The sequence below is a fragment of the Pecten maximus genome, chromosome 1, assembly GCF_902652985.1.
Source record: "Pecten maximus chromosome 1, xPecMax1.1, whole genome shotgun sequence".
In the NCBI taxonomy this organism is placed as follows: domain Eukaryota; kingdom Metazoa; phylum Mollusca; class Bivalvia; order Pectinida; family Pectinidae; genus Pecten; species Pecten maximus.
The window spans coordinates 34,183,634-34,202,280 of NC_047015.1; the positions used below are offsets into that span (position 1 = coordinate 34,183,634).

General features: G+C 36.1%; 2 protein-coding genes across 2 annotated transcripts; both read right to left on the reverse strand.

Moving 5' to 3' along the window:
• Positions 1-495: 495 nt before the first annotated feature.
• On the reverse strand, positions 496-5,539 carry LOC117331315 (hydroxyacyl-coenzyme A dehydrogenase, mitochondrial-like). The gene is made up of 8 exons (XM_033889987.1): positions 5,278-5,539; positions 4,270-4,398; positions 3,801-3,958; positions 3,222-3,348; positions 2,851-2,940; positions 2,620-2,692; positions 1,865-1,981; positions 496-1,082 (listed from the first exon to the last, which is right to left on the reverse strand). The coding sequence occupies exons 1-8, from the start codon at positions 5,392-5,394 to the stop codon at positions 961-963; spliced, it is 933 nt and encodes a 310-aa protein (XP_033745878.1). The 5' UTR covers positions 5,395-5,539; the 3' UTR covers positions 496-960.
• A 5,289-nt stretch (positions 5,540-10,828) lies between these two features.
• LOC117331305 (ectonucleotide pyrophosphatase/phosphodiesterase family member 5-like) lies at positions 10,829-14,157 on the reverse strand. Its single transcript, XM_033889976.1, has 3 exons — positions 13,859-14,157; positions 12,269-13,002; positions 10,829-11,424 (listed from the first exon to the last, which is right to left on the reverse strand). The coding sequence occupies exons 1-3, from the start codon at positions 14,106-14,108 to the stop codon at positions 11,134-11,136; spliced, it is 1,275 nt and encodes a 424-aa protein (XP_033745867.1). The 5' UTR covers positions 14,109-14,157; the 3' UTR covers positions 10,829-11,133.
• Between the last annotated feature and the right edge of the window lie 4,490 nt (positions 14,158-18,647).

Genomic DNA, 18,647 nt, shown 5'->3' on the forward strand with positions numbered 1-18,647 from the left:
CTTGGCATGCACCATTGAATGGTCCATATCGGTCAAATGAAAGATTGATCTTTTCTCTTCTTTTCCCTTCTTTCACCACAGCATTTGATAATTTTATATCTCACTATATATCAGGAGCAACCTGCAATTGTCAAAATCCAAATTCTACATTCAAATTTGAGAAAGACCCATAATGGCCATTTAGAGAAATTAAGAAATTGTTAAATGAAGTTTCAATTGTCAAAATTCAAGATGGCTGCCTGTTGACCATGTTGTTTTCCGATCGGTCCCAAAATGCAATATGGACAACTACGGACCAATGGGAACATACATATAAATCTGAGAAAGATCCCTTTAGTACTTTCTTAGAAATAGTGATGAGAATTGTTTACGGAGGGAGGGATGGACAGACGGACAATGGACCACAGACGCAGGGCGATTTGAATCAAAATAATACAACCGCCAACATATCTCAGAAATTAACAACTTCAAAGAAAAAGGTAGTTTAACTCAAAAAACTGTTTAGATTATTTATTAACATTGCAAAATCAAATTCAACCATCATGAAAAATTACATATAACTCTTTACAAATCGATAAAAAAGTATGATGGAAAACATTAATTAATGTGTTATTTTGTCCAATAAAGTACATTCTGTATGTACCAGTAGGACTATGGCTTCATTGAAAGTTCTCTGAGGTGTAAAAGACATTAACAATAGAAAGCTGTCTTCATTGTAGAAAATCTTCCATACAAAAATTATAATACATTGCTTGTAATTTCACTAAAAGTGATTTCTGCTTTGTTATTTTGTTTATAAAAAGTTATCTCTATTCAAAAGAAAACGCTTGTTACAGTTCCAATATACCTGGTATATATATTTTCTGTCACTGCATATCCGTCTTTCACAATGCAATATACAAGTTTGGTCACACAAAGACTGTTGAAAACTGCAAATTAAAGCACTGAATATGGTGATGATCACTTCTTGTAGGAATAGAAACCCTCTCCTGCTTTTACTCCAACTTTTCCTTCATCGACCAGCTTGTTCAGCATATCACTTGGTTGAAAAAGAGGATTTTCAGGGTATTTCTCACACCAACCTGTTAATTTGATACAATAAAAAATTATATTGCATTTTATGAGATATGTGAATCTGCATAATTCACTTTAAATCTCATATCTTAAACAAATGATAATTGATTGCATTTAAACGATGGAAAAGAACTGTTATTCTTTTTACTTCAGAAATTCAAACATAATTGCAAAAAAAAAAAAAAAAAAATCTACCATGTACCAGGTAAGTTCACGTAAATACAGTACAGAGATATCAAGTTTATATATTATGACTAAATCAAGTTTATATAGTACAGATATAAAAAGTTTATAAAGTAAAGAGAGATAAGTTTATATATTATGGCTAAATCAAGTTAATATAGTACAGATATATAAAGTACAGAGAGATGAGTTTATATATTACGACTAAATCAAGTTTATATAGACTAGTACAGAATATAGTACAGATATGAAAAGTTTATAGAGTAAAGAGAGATAAGTTTATATATTATGGCTAAATCAAGTTTATATAGTACAAAGATATAAAGTTATTTTCTATAGTTCAGAGAAATCAAGTTTACCGGTATATAGTACAGAGAAATCAAGTTTACCGGTATATAGTACAGAGAAATCAAGTTTACCGGTATATAGTACAGAGAAATCAAGTTTACCGGTATATAGTTCAGAGAAATCAAGTTTACTGGTATATAGTACAGAGAAATCAAGTTTGATGAAAAATTTGTGATTGTTAAGAATGTTTAGAATATGGACAGCTGTGTGGCTCCTGGGCCAGAGTGCAGATGAGTAAAGATTTTATCAAACTACTTACCATCCATAATAAACTTCATGGTATCCAACCCTACATAGTCACACAACTCAAATGGTCCCATGGGATATCCTGCACCCAATTTCATAGCAGTGTCTACATCTTTTGTGGTAGCATCGCCTAATGGTAGAGAAAGGATGACCAGTAGTTGCAGCAATTAGGTTTAAGGAATAGAGATAAAAATAACTTATGGAAGTAAATAAACTACACCAATTAACAGCTGGGCAGGGTGGAGTGAATTCTTTAAAAGCTTTACCACAAAATTGTTATCGTTCAAATTAAAAGGATTAGAATTTCAAACTGGATTTTGGACTATTTTGATTTCCCTAAAGTTTTCCCTTACGTTCATGAGTTTTTCACACAGTATACTGATGTATGTATGGTAGATGCAGTAATATTCATTATTTAATAGACATCCTTTTACTAAATTATTAAATGTTGTTATTACGTTGTATAGGTAATTCCTACTATCCTTCTTATAGGTATTTTTAATACTCATCCAGACACAATTAGAAATTTTCATATACATCTGTATTGATTGAAAACTTGTATTAGCACCTAATTAGTCATTGTGCTTTGAAGTCAATATTCTAAAGTTTGTCTTTGATGAAATGTTGTGTTCAGTATCAGGTCTTCCGTTAACACTTGGAAATAGACTCTTCATCTTAAGAGGAGAATTTTATTTGACTGGTAAAATTGTAAATAATCAACACCAATTTAAAGCCCTCATGAGTACACTGCTGAAGAACACATCTCACCTCTCTCTACGAGTCGAACTGCTTCCACCATATATGGTACCAGCAGTCTATTCACAATGAATCCTGGGGTGTCCTAGTTAAACAATTTAATATGTAAAAAAAAATCATAAAAGAGTGTTAAATGGCAAAATAAAAACACAGTGCCGTGACACATGAAACATACTCAAACATTCATGTTTATTAAGTTCTAAACATTCCATTTATCATAAAACCACCATATAAAGATTATACCTTGCAATTTACAGTTGCTTTCTGCATAGATTTTCCAAAGGCCAGTAGTTTATCAAATGTTTCATCACTGGTTTGGGGAATTCTGATAACCTGGAAAAGAAAATAATATTTAAGCTTACCCACTTATCTGAAGGAGGCTCCCAAGCAGAACTAACTTAATTATTGTCTAAAAGGTAAATGGGTCATCAATCTTTCTTTGATTTTGAAGACTCCCACTCCCTATATACATGTACATATAGCCTGGAATGAGTGGAAGCAAATGGGTTTAAACTCTCATTAATTTATGTTACTCTTTTATTTCAAATGTAAAATAAAGACAAACAACAGTAGATGCAAGTTGTTATAAATTAGATTATTTTATAGCCAAATACCTCAAGTAACTTCATTACAGGGACGGGATTGAAGAAATGGAGACCACCAAATCTGTCCATTCTCTGTGTGGACTCTGCTATATCCTTGATGGGCAAGGAGGATGTATTGCTGGTAAATATGGTGTGTCTGTATGTAACACAAAATCAGACAGCTGAAACACTATATCAGGAATGTTTTAAATGGTATAACAGTACAGAAACATTAAAACAAAAAAAACATTTTTTTTTGAGAAACCAAACAAGTTATATTTTCATTTAACCTGTTGTGTTCAGTTTTGCTTTCATTTTTTTCCATGTCCAGGTCAACTGAGAGTAATTGTGGGTATATCAGTAATGTATAGGTAGGTGCCTACAGGCGCAAAGATTTTTTGTAATAGGCAAAATATATTAAAAACTTGACTCAAATTAGGAGCATTTGTTGGCAATTTTATTGAGCTGCAATAGATATTAGTCATGGGCTTACAAGTAATACAATGTAGCAGGTAATTGTGGTGAAACTTGGAATAACCAGTACTGATTGAATTCTGTAACAATTATTTGTAATATAATGATATATTGTAGGTAACATTGAGTACTTACTGAGGGGCTGCCTTATCCAGAATTGTAAACAGTTGCTTCTTCACATCTAGATTTTCCACAATGGCCTCTATAACGAGATCTGCATTGCCCACAGCATTCGAGGCATCTGTCTGGATACTGACTCTGTCAATGGCTTCGGATATAAATGCTTCTCCACCCTTAACAAAAGGGAAATTAGAAAATTTCTCTATTTAATAAAATACCTTTATTAGATTTTCAAGATGCTTTTACAGAATAGAAAAATTTACATCATTCAGAAGCTTATTTTTTTTCTGTAGTATTTTTAATAAGATAACATTAGCGCTTAAATTCTTTAACTTAAATACACTATATATGGGCATGACCATGCATGTTTATCTTGAATTTTGCATCATTTGAAAACCTATTTCATTAAACAGTACAAATGAACTTAAAAATCTAAGTCAAAAACAATACAAAATAATTTGAATGAAAAACATGTAGCACAAACTTTGGCATCTTCAGCAAACTTTTTCTTGGCTACCCTCTGCAGGCTTTTGTGAATTGAAGCCTTAGACTTATTGAGAATATCCTCTGATTGGTCCACAATTACTACTTGATGCCCTGTAGTTGCTGCAACCTGTAAATCAAAATAAGATTTGTTTTTTTTATTTGCTTATTTGAAGTGCTCTTCAACAATAGACATCTATCCATCAAAATGTTGAATATCTGTGTGTTTTAAGGTCTAGTAACTCAGAATTTGTCACTAACAAGCAAATTCATGGAATTTATATCCCCACAGTCAGTTTGAGGCACTTTACACTAAAATACGCCATACATGTTTATGCACGTCATAGCAAAATTCAAGAGTTATTTCTGCAAAATCAAAGAATTTTTCAAATTGTATGTGTATTATACATGATATAGTAAAGTTTCATTAAATAAAAATGTGTATTTTGTAAGAAAATCGATAATTTTTGTCTATCGCGATTTCAGGTAGTTTAAAGTGCTTCAAACTGGCTACGCAAATAAGACCGATTTTCTTACAAAGTACACATTTTTTTTAAATGAAACTATCAGAACCTGTAAAAGAGGTATATCAACGAAAAAAAACATGTTATTTTGTGTATATATCGGTTACATTTTGCTATGGCGTGCGCAAACCCCTATGGCGTAACGTTATATTTCCCTATGGCGTATTTTAGGGTCACCCGGTCAGCGGCCTCTTATGTTATAGGAGTAGTAAAAAACATGTTGCGACACTGGTCAGGTGAGGAGCAATTCCAATTAAATTACGAAATATGTTTCACTTTCAGATAATTAATATGCTGAGATTCATGTTCAAGTTGCTCAATGTCTTTTATGAAGAAATAAATACATGAGATGATAGGTTGTCAAAACTTGTAGATTAACTAGACTGCTGATATCGGTTGTCCTGGTCAAAGGTCACTCTCAGGTTGGCTAATATTGTCGGCCAACCTTCCGCTTGCTCGAAAGAAAACATCAACTTTCCAGTTACCTGTGCAATACCAGCTCCCATCTGTCCACCTCCTATCACTGTCACACATTTTATAGCTTGCTCACGCACTACAGACGTGGAAAAATTACGAATACATGTCTTCACGAAGTGAGCCATTATTACGCCGGCCGGTCTGTGAACTACAACTCAGCAAGTGTCTACCGACTTGAAACTTAGACACATACTTCCGGATCCTGTCAAATCGAAAGTAGCTTTATCGTGGGTAGTAGGGGTCCGGATTCTGAATAAAATTTAAAATATTGATATACAGTAATGCACATGTTTATATCACACGCCCCTATTGCAATATGCAACAAAACATTTTAATATCTATTTACATGTCCCATTGAGGGCATTTTATCAGCTGTCTGATGCCGATCGATTGTCAAGTATTCACCTCACTTGAAACAAGGTTTGGTCACAGGCACCAAATGTAGTAGGAGTGGAAAAATGCACGGCCAGACCGGGGTTTGAACCCGGGACCTCCGAACACTAGCCGGATGCTCTACCGATTGAGCTACCTGGTCCGCCGATGATCGACCCGGTCCAGTTCCGCTACACATATATGAAAAGAGAACTATAATATATACTAGGGCCTACATCTTCATACAAATGTATCTCCAAAATGTCTTCGATGAACAGATATATACCAAAAAAAATGATTATTTATTGATAAATAACTCTATTTTCATTTCTTTCCTAAATTAGATCAATAATCTAAAGTTTACGCGTAAACAGTAGACCTAGCTAGATCTGCATGTACTTCGCAAAACGCTTTCGACTTTGTTTAGATTAAAAACATAATTCGGACGTCACATCACGTCAACGAAAGATGATATTGTACATGCATAGTGGAATCTGTCAGGGACAAATGTTTACCAATCAAATGTTGTAAAAATCAACCAATGCACCAAAACAGCCCTAGCTGTTCATGAAACTTTCTATACTGTTACAACGCTAATCTAAATGCCAAACTTCTCTACTGATATATAACGCTTATCTTAACGCGGATCTTCACCCTTCTCTACTGATATAACACTTATCTAAACGCTGGACTTCTCTACTGATATAACGCTTATTTAAACGCTGGACTTCTCTACTGATATAACGCTTATTTAAACGCTGGACTTCTCTACTGTTACAACGCGCTGATCTAAACGCTGGACTTCTCTACTGATATATAACGCAAATCTAAACGCTGAACTTTCTCTACTGATATAACGCTGATCTAAACGCTGAACTTCTCTACTGATATATAACGCTAATCTAAGTGCTGAACTTCTCTACTGATATAACGCTGATCTAAGTGCTGAATTTCTCTACTGATATAACGCTAATCTAAACGCTGAACTTCTCTACTGTTACAACGCTGATCTAAGTGCTGAACTTCTCTACTGATATAACGCTTTTTTAAACGCTGAACTTCTCTTCTGATATAACGCTAATCTAAACGCTGAACTTCTCTACTGATATAACGCTGATCTTAACGCTGAACTTCTCTACTGATAAATAACGCTGATCTAAACGCTGAACTTCTCTACTGATAAATATCGCTAATCTTAACGCTGAACTTCTCTACTGATAAATAACGCTAATCTAAACGCTGAACTTCTCTACTGATATAACGCTAATCTTTGACATGACCTTTCATGTTGCCTTGACAAAGCATTGGCAGTAATCAACGCCCTGTATGGCTACTAATTTATCCAATAATTCTTGAGGAAACGCGAGCAAATTGCAAATAAAGCTGCATTATTTTTCTTGGTTCAGTAGAATTGAACCTGTTGAGTGTTATCTCCATTTATTCCACGGTAATCTGATATTGAAGAGCTCAATGCCTCCATTGCAACTGCCTAACGAATCATGAGAATGATTGAATATCTGATCTTCACTTTGGTGACAATATCTTCCAAAAGACAATCGGCATACCCAATATGCAGACGAGCAAATTGTTTCCCTCTCAAGACCGACTTGTTTTTGTGTCCACGCAAGGCTGATTTCATTGGAGAGCTTATCACAGCAGTTAAAAGAGCCCTTGCAAAGTCTTTAAATTTCACCTGTAGACATATTGACTATATGTGTTGTTTTTAACTACCAAAATCTTTATTGATTATGTGGATCGGATACATACCATGCAGAGTTTGAAATAAATTCACTACATATTCTTCAATATCAACCCTTATCTTGATCTTTATTTACAACATAACCAGCAGGGACAGCTCACCTCCAAGCTGTATGATTAGCAAGACGATTTCAATTTCTTAAATGATAACGTTCCATTTCTAGATACATGTAGTAACATTCCTGTCTTCCCTGCATACAGTGTTTACATCTCCCAATTGATTAAATATTCAAGGACTTGTTTCCTCCATGACAGATGTCGACCGCTGATGGAATAAATTATCAACATTTGGCTTGACATCTTGATTTTATTGGTAAGTAATCTATTTCCTTGTGGATACGAAGTCAGGCGTGTTTGACACTCATTGATATAATTATGTGGTGGGTCTGTTATCACCACCCTTGTTCTCATTTTGAGGACGTGAATTAACTTAGAAGTAGAAGTCGCTAAACCTCCCGGAAAACTTCAATCTGATTAAAATCTAGATGGTCATTATCACTACGTTACATGGACATCTAACGACATCGCATAAGGAGTCACGTTCTGGTGACCTTTGTTATCTCAATATTTCACTTTCAGGTCAATTTTTCTATGTCATTGATCTCACCAATTTGTCACATCATGCATCTAAAGCTAACCATTTCGGTACAGCATGTATATATATTTATATGCTTCGTTGGACGAAATGACTTGAAACAGATTGACAGATTATGCAAGCCATGCACTCTTGCTATGCTATATCGCACATGCGAAATCCACTTCCAAGTTTATGTAACAAAGGGAGAATGGCCATATATATTTTAATTAGATTGTGAAAACCTGATCTTATTCTCTATGTACCATTTGTTCGTATTTTGCCGTCGTTTTGTCCATTTTGAGTTAGAACTAAGGATTCGTTTTGATTTCGGTATTATCTATTTTTGGCATTTGGTTGAGCGTTCGCCCGTATGGGGATGGTCATATAGTTCTTCCCCAAAACCGCCAGTGACATCAAAGTATTTAAACTGGTAGTTGATGCCCCTTGTTTGACACTCAGCACTGAAACGAGTACAAGGGAAATATTACTGGCCCATCTCGGTGTCCATATAATGGACAGAAAGAGATGGGCATATATCTTAGACATGACATTCCTGCTTTTCTCCAATAATTATAGTCCATTCCTGGCTTTGGCTTAGGCAACCAAGACTATACCACTGGGTGTGCTGGAGATTTCTCTGTCACACCCTCAAGGTAGGGGGAGATTGTTTTTCTCCAATCATTAGAGTCAGTTGTTCAAATATGGTTAGCTTAATGAAATCACCATAATAGTATCTAATGATGTTTTAAAATATAATTGGATGTTAAACATGATATGAGGTTATTACTGTATATGTGACAACTCTTAATGATCTTACCGCGACGGTCTTACTCCCAAGAGGGTGAATGTGAGAACTCTTAATGATCTTACCTCGATGGTCTTACTCCCAAGAGGGTGAATGTGACAACTCTTTATGATATTACCTCGATGGTCTTACTCCCAAGAGGGTGAATGTAACAACTCTTAATGATCTTACCCCGATGGTCTTACACCCAAGAGGGTGAATGTGACGTCTCTTAATGATCTTACCCCGATGGTCTTACTCCCAAGAGGGTGAATGTGACGTCTCTTAATGATCTTACCCCGATGGTCTTACTCCCAAGAGGGTGAATGTGACAACTCTTAATGATATTACCTCGATGGTCTTTCTCCCAAGAGAGTGAATATGACAACTCTTAATGATCTTACCTCGATGGTCTTACTCCCAAGAGGGTGAATGTAACAACTCTTAATGATCTTACCCCGATGGTCTTACACCCAAGAGGGTGAATGTGACAACTCTTAATGATATTACCTCGATGGTCTTACTCCCAAGAGGGTGAATGTGTTTTGTCTCTTATCCCGTTCCTCCTGTACTATTATATAAAACGTGTCCCTTATCACGGTGATTGAATTGCCGACGTCACACCATTGTGTTATTGCAAACACGTGCATTATCTATGGGGTGGCGGAGAATCTCCGTTCTAGAATATGGAGCTTTACCCGATACACATGCAAGAGAACATTGGTTGTACGACAAGCCAAGTTGTCATTTATTCACGGAGCAATGCTGATCCAGTATTTAACCAATTATATAAGATGCCTTGTTGCTAAAAGATATCTCCTTTATCAATTATCTATTATTGTAAAGAATATTAGATATATGTCTTATATAATTCGTTTATAAGTTATCTTATTGAAAGTTTATGAGATATCTTATATAATGAATAAGATATTTAATAAAAGATATACTGTAGGATATTTATATAATTATATAAGATATCTGATATAATTTTGGAAAATTCCTGGATCAATCTTGCTCCGTGAATAATACACAACTTGGCTTGCAATATATATCTTTACATGTTCCTATAACCAGGGTCCGATTCCTTGAACACTTATTATTTGGCGTTTAACAATGGCTTAAGGAACAAATTGTATTGAAGTGTAGATGCTGCGAAATTACCTGTTGTCTGTTGGACTGTAACCCTAGGTCTACCCTAAACTTGTATCCCACACCAGTCAGCTGTCTGCACGTTATGCAACACATGTTTATTTTATTTTTGTCGTTTAGCGGAGCGAAGCGATTTCATTATCTAACACAGCCGAGCGTGCCTAGTCTATAGGATGGTGACGACAATGTAGAATTGTGTCTCTAATCGATCATGGCGAAACCGTGCGGAACGAGACATTGAATTATCGATGATATGACTTACTTCATTCTATTTTTATCCTGTTGACCAGTAACATGTCTGGCATAAACATGTATATTGTTGGTGATTGTTGTTTCCCAACACTTGATAACATTTTGTATATCATACATATTGTAACTCTTGACTAGTACAGAAATACGGGTTATCAGATTACTATCATACCACCGTAAGCGTATTTTAATTAACATATTAATATGTAATAAATTATTTTCACTGCTATGATAATTTTTAAAGATTCGCCAGCTACTAAATGGAACTACGGTGCGCCGTATAGCCACGGTAACAAATATAGTACCAACAGCTTGTCTTTTTATTACGGTAGTCCTTCTGATAAGAAATAGTTACAATACTATTTGTTCAAATATACGTATTTGACATATTTATCAATTAAAGATAAATGCTTCTAACAGTAATGCAAACAATGACTGTACCAATGTAGCTAAGGTTATTTAAGGAAGGTCTCCCGTGCGTGCAACATGCATGCGTGTGGCGAGTGCGTAGGTGTGTTCTGGGAGACTGCGGTATGTTCGTGTTAAGTCTCCTTGTGGTAGTCCGGATTGTTTGCTGATTTATAGTGCTACCTCACTGAAGCATACTGCCGAAGACACCCATCAGGGCACCTAAACCGGTCACATTATACTGACAACGGTCAAACCAATCGTCCAACTACCAAAATGCTGAGCGCTAAGCAGAAGTAGCAACTATCATTTATACAGACTCTGGTATGTCCTAGCCAGAGGACAGAGCCCACAGCCTTACTCACAGGGGCGAACGCTCAACTAAAGGCCTACGGAGATACATTGTCAAGGGACACATAAGGAAGAAGGAAGTTGTTAAGAAAGAAAAGATAAGATAAGATCCCACAATTTACAAACATACAAAATGTCACTTGATAACTCCAATACTCTCGTTTAGTCATCAGCACCATTAGTATTTTTTTCTTTTCTAAACTAAATTACATTACGTCATGGCGAATTATGTATTACCCCAAAGTTTAACCCATTACACAGTGGCAGATCATTGTGTAGTGGCCACAGGAAGTTGGCCGTATTGTCCAGTGTACCATTATTAGGGGAAGGCGGTATGGCGAGTAGTTCACATATCATAGGGTAGATGTCGATTAATTTGAAGGGTGGCGCTGAAAATCCTTTCCGAAAATTTGGACCCATGGCGTAAAATATTGGCTGCATTGTCATGAGGCTATTGTCATATCCATGTTCTCCCGTCCTTGGTGTTTGTCTGGTCAACTGTGTGTCCTGTTGAATAAATCAATATGCAATCACGTCTTAAAACTAATATAGAAATTGGTGAATATTTAGATTTTCAAGAAAATGGGATATATCGTAAAAAATAATAGTAATAATATACAACATTTGTACAGCGCACTGTCTAATTGCAAAATTACTTTAATGCGCTTAACAATATATGATACGATAATATTTTAGGGTTACAAAATATATATATATATCATATCTATGCGAGAAACTAGTTACTTCGTACAGGGTGTATGTGTGGGAGTCTAACAGACATAAACAGGATAGTCCGTCTTTCTGTTACATGTAGCAGATGGTAAGTTGTAAGGACCTGCTACCGTAAGTCCTAGTATAACAGTTTGGAAAGCTTAACAAGGTTTCTGTCTCCGATCGCATTGACCGTGACAACTAGTATAGGATGGCAAGTTCCTATAAATACACAGGAACTGTCCCATTTATTGCCTTATGTGTGAACATCAAAATCTTGAAAAAATAATCTCAAAAACCGATATCTGAATAAAACACTGGTGTGCTGTGCTCCCTGGTGGCAAATTATTGCATCAGACACACCAAAGAGCAAAGCATTACCATAGCCTTACTGAGAAGTGAATGCACCAATGTCATACTTGTATATGTGGCGATGAACCGCCGGATACACCTAATGTAACAATAGTGATTACATGTTCCTCCATATTCAAAATGTTGTCAAAGTGTATATTAAGGCTTGGATTGTCTCAATAATTCAGTCATCAACCTTTAAAAAGTAAACGTCTTCTGTTTCTGCTTTTGCTTCAGATGATGATGATGATGATGATGATGATGATGAAACATTAATAATTAATCTTACGTGTGTGATCGTCCATCCTTCGTTGGCTACCACCAACACTGGCGTGACCCTTCGGTTGTTTTTATAATGCCACACTTCCGGTATGTCGTCCTTCCTGTAGGCTTTCAAGTTTGGATTTCTATTGATGGCGCTGACGACAGAATTCTCTTGCCCTTCTACAGTTACCACTTGCATAATGGCACCAATTTCTAATGTAGTTTTAATCAGGTTTCGATCCACTACATCATAAATATTAATAAGTTTGTTATCATAATCTGTTGCTGTCATCCCATGGTCACTGGCTACAATTAGATTTACAGAATTTGTAAGTCCATACTCGTCTAATTTAACGAGTAATTTACCGAGAAGCGAGTCCATTTCCTCCACCATTTTGGATAGCTCAGCTGATTCCGGACCAAAATCATGTCCTGTATTGTCCGGTTCGTGAAAATAAACACAGACGAAGTTGAATTTGTCTTTTGCAAGCATCTCTATTGCCATATCTACACGATGCTCGAATGGAACAGATTTGTTATATTTGTGAATTTTGTTTGCGCTCATTCCTTCCATTTCTATGTATCCCCCTGGCCAGTGTATTGTCCCAGACGTCAGGCCATATCTTCGGGCCGTTATCCAGATCGGTTCCCCTTGAGCCCACCATTTTGAGTCTGGAAACGACTGTATACAAAAGTCTTCATTGAATTCTGGGTCATGCATTTCGTTTGCTATTATGCCGTGGCTTTCTTCATATAAACCTATAAATAATAAGACATCATAAAACAAGTTGCTAAAGGAGGGACCATTAAATAGATACGCATCCATACGCTTTAAAGTGAATGAAAAGAGCAATGCATGCATCCATAATATATGTAAGAACATAAAAAGCCTGAACGTTCGTTACTTATGAAGAAAAGTAGCTAAGTTATCATACTCTATGATCTACTAATAAATTCATGTTGCATTAAGGTTTTATCAAGGTGTACATTAGACCTTTCTAGCCAAATATAAACATATGGACTGTTTTGTAAAGGTATGTGGAAGCCAAATATAAACATATAGACTGTTTTGTAAAGGTGGGTGAGAGTCATAGATAAACATATTGTGACTTGAATACACGTAACAGGACAGTTTTAGATAAACTTTCTGTGAGAGTCATGGATACATGTTCAATTATAGATGAATGCAATTCGATAAAATGTAATATAAATGTAATGTCAAAGCCCGACACCACAAACGCTGTCAGCGAAGGTGATGTGTCTGTATACACATATTTGTGTAGTGCACTGTTCTGGTGAAAACTAATAAAAACCGAAATGAATTTAACGATCTGAATACGATCGTAGCTATGAATAGTACTTTAAGTAAGCAGTACTCGACCATATCGTCGACAGCACACACACACACCAGTGAACCCATTCTACCCTATGCAATATATAATGTTTGAGCGTTCATGCCTGTATGAACTCTCTAATGTCTGCATTTCCGTCTCCGCGCAAGACTCCCAATATACCTGAAGTAACGTTTATTGTCTTTAAAATGCTGTAATGTATTCCACGACATACCAGATTAAGAGGACATTTGGTAGACATTTTCCCTACTTATTGTAATTACCTGTCGCCATGCTGTAGTGTGAAGGGAGAGTCTTTGTGGTAAACGTACTGTTGATGTATTCCGCCCTCACGCCATTCCGTTCCATTTTGTCAAAATTAGGTGTCTTCGCTTTATCTGGGTAGTCGTATCTGAATCCATCCATTGATACCAAAAGTACTTGCTCGGCGTATTTTCGGCAAAATCTGGGTATCACTTCATTGATAAAGACAACTATTAACATAAGTGTAATGACACATCGCCGTCGTGTCATGACAGTGTCTGCAAAAGCGATGTTGCGTGTGACAAAATCCGAGATCAAATGAAAACGTAGCGTCGGGTATGTGTATATATATCTTACCAAATATCACCCATGCCCGGAAGTATCCGAGTGCCTCGTTCTGAAACCCAGGTGACACCGAATTCGCCGCCATATTGGCTGCATCGCCTCGTAGCGTTTCGAAACACACTGGGATTTAAAGCCTATATTATGGCGAAATAGACCGACATTAAACGCAAGCCACACGTTTGATATCTGGTTTGGTATCATTTAACAAATCGGTGTAAAGTTTGAGTTATTTCATTGATGTTATGAGAGGTAAATTTGTCTTCAAATTAAGGTCGATATACAAAGATACAAAAACTCGTATCGTGCAGTGGGTCAAAATTACCAAAACGGTCCAGGATACTCCTTTTTTCTGGTGAAGTCAAATATAATCTGTTGAATGCTTTATTTTATGTGACATTTCATACATTGTTGTTCTTAATTTTAAATCGGTCAGACGTTTAGAAAATACTTTATTTTATATCAGAAATCAGGCACTTTCACGTGACGAGGAAGACGCAAATTAGCATGTTATTCAAGCTATGGGTCAAAATTTCCCAAACGGTCCAGGATATTCCTTTTTTCTAGTGAAGTGAAATTTAATCTGTTGAATGCTTTATTTTATTTGACATTTCATTCATTGTTGTTCTTAATTTCAAATTGGTCAGACGTTTAGAAAATATTTTATTTTATATCAGAAATCGCGCACTTTCACGGGATGAGGAAGACACAAATTAACACGCTACTAAGTGATGGGTCAAAATTACCAAAACGGTCCAGGATACTTCTTTTTGTTCTAGTGAAGTGAAATTTAATCTGTTGAATACTTTATTTTATTTGACATTTCATTCATTGTTGTTCTTAATTTCAAATTGGTCAGACGTTTACAAAATACTTTATTTTATATCAGAAAACGAGCACTTTCACGTGATGAGGAAGACACACATTAGCATGTTATTCAAGCTGTGGGTCAAAATTACCAAAACGGTCCAGGATACTTCTTTTTTTCTAGTGAAGTGAAATTTAATTTGGTGAATGCTGTATTTTATTTGACATTTAATACATTGTTGTTCTTAATTTCAAATCGGTCAGACGTTTACAAAATACTTTATTTTTTAACAGAAATCGGGCACTTTCACGTGATGAGGAAGACACAAATTAACATGCTACTAAGTGATGGACATTCTCTTAATTCTCAAAATGACCAAAACGGTCCTAAATAATGTTTTTTCTAGGGAATGAATTCGAAGTTGTATCTGTTAAATGATATATTTTCCTTGAGATTTCATACAAGGATGCTCTTAATTTCAAACTGATTATTACAAATACACCATTTTATATATTAAGAAATGGACACTTTTAACACAATACTTAGCACCCACAATACCACCCAGCCGTCGTCATCAACATCAATCGTGACAATGCAAACGATATTCACTAATATTAACTTGACGAACGATAGACTAGACAAATTTGAAAAAGTTATTAATGAAAAGCTTACTAAGCTTGATATCCTTGAGGATATAAACACCAAGTTCGAAACCCTTGACACCAGTATGTGTTTATTGAAGGATGAACTCGCAAATATTGTCTCTAAAGTAAAGCGACATAACGACATGAAATAGATGAAGATGATCGTGTTTCATACATTGAAACGTTAAATAGTGATCTCGAACGGGAGAACTACGAGCTCAGAGAGCAATTCCTGCAACTCCAAACCCATTCCATGAAATATAATTTGATATTTTCGGGAATCGCAGGTGAAGGCAATAGGAGAACACAGAGGAGGTTCTTAAAACCTTCATCGCTCAGCAGCTGGAGGTAGCAGACGCCAGAAACATAGCGTTCCAAAATGTACACCGTCTCCGTCCGCGTCGTGATGGAAAACCGCGCAGCATTATTGCCAAATTCGTAAACCACCACGACCTTGACCGTGTGTTAAAGGCTGCTCCCGAAAAACTCCGTAACAAACCGGAATATTCCATACAGATGCAGTATCCGACGGAAATTAGTGACCGTCGGTCAGCCCTTTATCCGGTTATGAAGGAGTTTAGGCGAAAAGGGGACAGGGCCAAAATAGTGTACGATACACTATATGTGAACGATAGACCATACCACCCACCAGAACTCCCTCGAAACCAGCGAGATTTCCGTCAACCTTCTGATAGTCGCCACCCCAATCAGCGTGCACCCAGAGGCAACCATTACGATCCCCCTGGATCTCACCGCGCACCCCTGGGTAACAACCGCGCATCCAGTGGACAGCCTCACGAGAATCGACGTACACACGGAATCACCGACGATCGCGCTACTCGTGCCTCCGCGCCCCAGTTTGAAAAAGACTTTCCATCTTATTAATTTATCATAAAATTGATTCATTGTGAATGGGAAAAATGCGTGTGCTTGTTGCGTCTTGTGCCACCCGGTATGTAACTGACCACCTCCAGCTAGATGTCACCATATTAACACCCCAAACCCCAACCCCCTCCGGGCATGGACGGTTTTACCTACAGCTTATACATGTTTAGTTTAGTTTATTTCCGAATGTAGCACAACATATAGGAATTACATAATACATAAACGTACATTACAATTCATTTGAACAAGATGGCGGAGAACACAACCGATATAATTATAATTCATACCATTACACACATGTATATAACACACTCTCTAAAGCAAGCAAAATAACGAAACTTGACAAATACTATCTAACGCAAAATTCAGTTATTGAGTAGAGATATTCTTTTGGACGAAGCATGCATTAGATATTTACTGAAATTTCTTAAAGTTTTAACATTTTTACTTGCATATAATTCAGTTAACTTGAATACAGAAGGGCGGCGATAAAAATACGGCTTGATGTACAAACTTCTCAACTCTGAATAAACTGGACATAATAATATAAAATGAGTTTCATCTTCAACTTCCCTTCTATTACATAATACACACAGTCTTTGGGCTCTGGGAATACCTTGGTATCTACCAGTTTCAACACTTAAATCGTGTGCTTGTATCCTATACTTAGTAAGTACATTTCTAAATTTCAAAGACTTCGTGAGATACAACTGCAATTCAAATCGATCTACAATATGCCGATACAAAATACATTTAGAAGAATTTTCGAAATTGTTTCTGAACTCTTGGATAAAAATATCATGCACCCGTTGTGTGTATAACAGCAAAAAATGTTTTTCATTAGGAACACACTTGGACAACCAGACGTCATAGAATCCGAAACTACTAAGCTCATGCTTTACATGATACATGAGATTCATTTTACATCTTGGCTTTGTTACGTTAAGCTCTACAAGTTCATTATAACATGATTTTAAAACACAATTATCCGTATTCAGAAGTTTAATCCAATATTTTAGAACAGAAATCTTGCGACTAATTTGTAAAGGGAAACGCCCAAGCTCAGAGTAGACCATGGAAGAATTGGCGGTCTTTTTTTTATACCAAGTACATTTTTTAAGAACAGTAAGTGTACTTTCTCTAACTGTGGTGCCGGACAAAATCCCCAAACTTCACATCCATAGTTCAGTAAACATGAGATATATGTATCAAATAATGACAATTTGGTTTCACAATTTAACATGAATCTTTTCATTTTCCTGTTTAACAAGAAGTAAGCTTTTCTGCCTTGCATAGCAAAGTTATTCAAAGCAACAGTAAATTTACCATTATAATTAAAAATCAGACCAAGGTAACAAAATTGATCTACCAACTCAATTGGCATACCATTGTATGTCCAACGTTCAATAGGATACATTATTTTACTTTTCCTGAACACAACAATTTTAGTTTTATCCAGGTTTACCTCTAAATCCCATCGTGAAGAATACGAATGCAAAAAGTCTAGCACGTTTTGAAGGTCTTGTATGTTTTCTGAAAACAGGACAGTATCGTCAGCGTACATTAAAATGAACAGGTTAATCAACTGCAACTGATAACTTTGACAATTAGAATTAATTAATTCAGATTCCATATCATTAATGAATAAAGAAAACAAAATCGGGGACAACGATTCCCCTTGTAATAATCCGACATGAAAGTCAAAAAATGCCGATAACTTACCATTTAGCTTAACACAAGATTTAACGTTATCGTATATCGATCTAAAAAAAACTAACAAACGACCTCTGACCCCTGCTTTCCATAATTTGAGCCACAACATTTTATGAGATATACTATCAAATGCCTTCCTGTAATCAACAAACACGCAATACAGTCTTTTATTATTTTGTAAAGTCTTGGTAATTAAGGTATTCAAAACAAAAATTGCGTCTCTGGTCCCACATTTAGGCCGAAACCCAAACTGTGCGTCAGAAATGACATTTTCACTTTCACTCCACACCAATAAACGTATCTGTATCTTCAATGCCGGTACAGGTAGGACTGTGATCTAAAGTTCTCTGGCTGCAGTTCAAAGGAACCTTGCAATTTACCTGTGATAAAATTCACAACTAATTACCTGGCTGTGAT

Bases quoted from the DNA above. Each gene is read 5' to 3' on its own strand.
- LOC117331315 (XM_033889987.1), bottom strand. From the start codon at position 5,394: ATGGCTCACTTCGTGAAGACATGTATTCGTAATTTTTCCACGTCTGTA. The intron at 4,399-5,277 runs GTAACTGGAAAG...TTTGATTTACAG, and splicing joins TGGGAGCTGGTATTGCACAG to GTTGCAGCAACTACAGGGCA. The intron at 1,083-1,864 runs GTAAGTAGTTTG...TCAAATTAACAG, and splicing joins CATGAAGTTTATTATGGATG to GTTGGTGTGAGAAATACCCT.
- LOC117331305 (XM_033889976.1), bottom strand. From the start codon at position 14,108: ATGACACGACGGCGATGTGTCATTACACTTATGTTAATAGTTGTCTTT. The intron at 13,003-13,858 runs GTAATTACAATA...TATTATTTATAG, and splicing joins ACACTACAGCATGGCGACAG to GTTTATATGAAGAAAGCCAC. The intron at 11,425-12,268 runs GTAAGATTAATT...TTTATTCAACAG, and splicing joins AAGGATGGACGATCACACAC to GACACACAGTTGACCAGACA.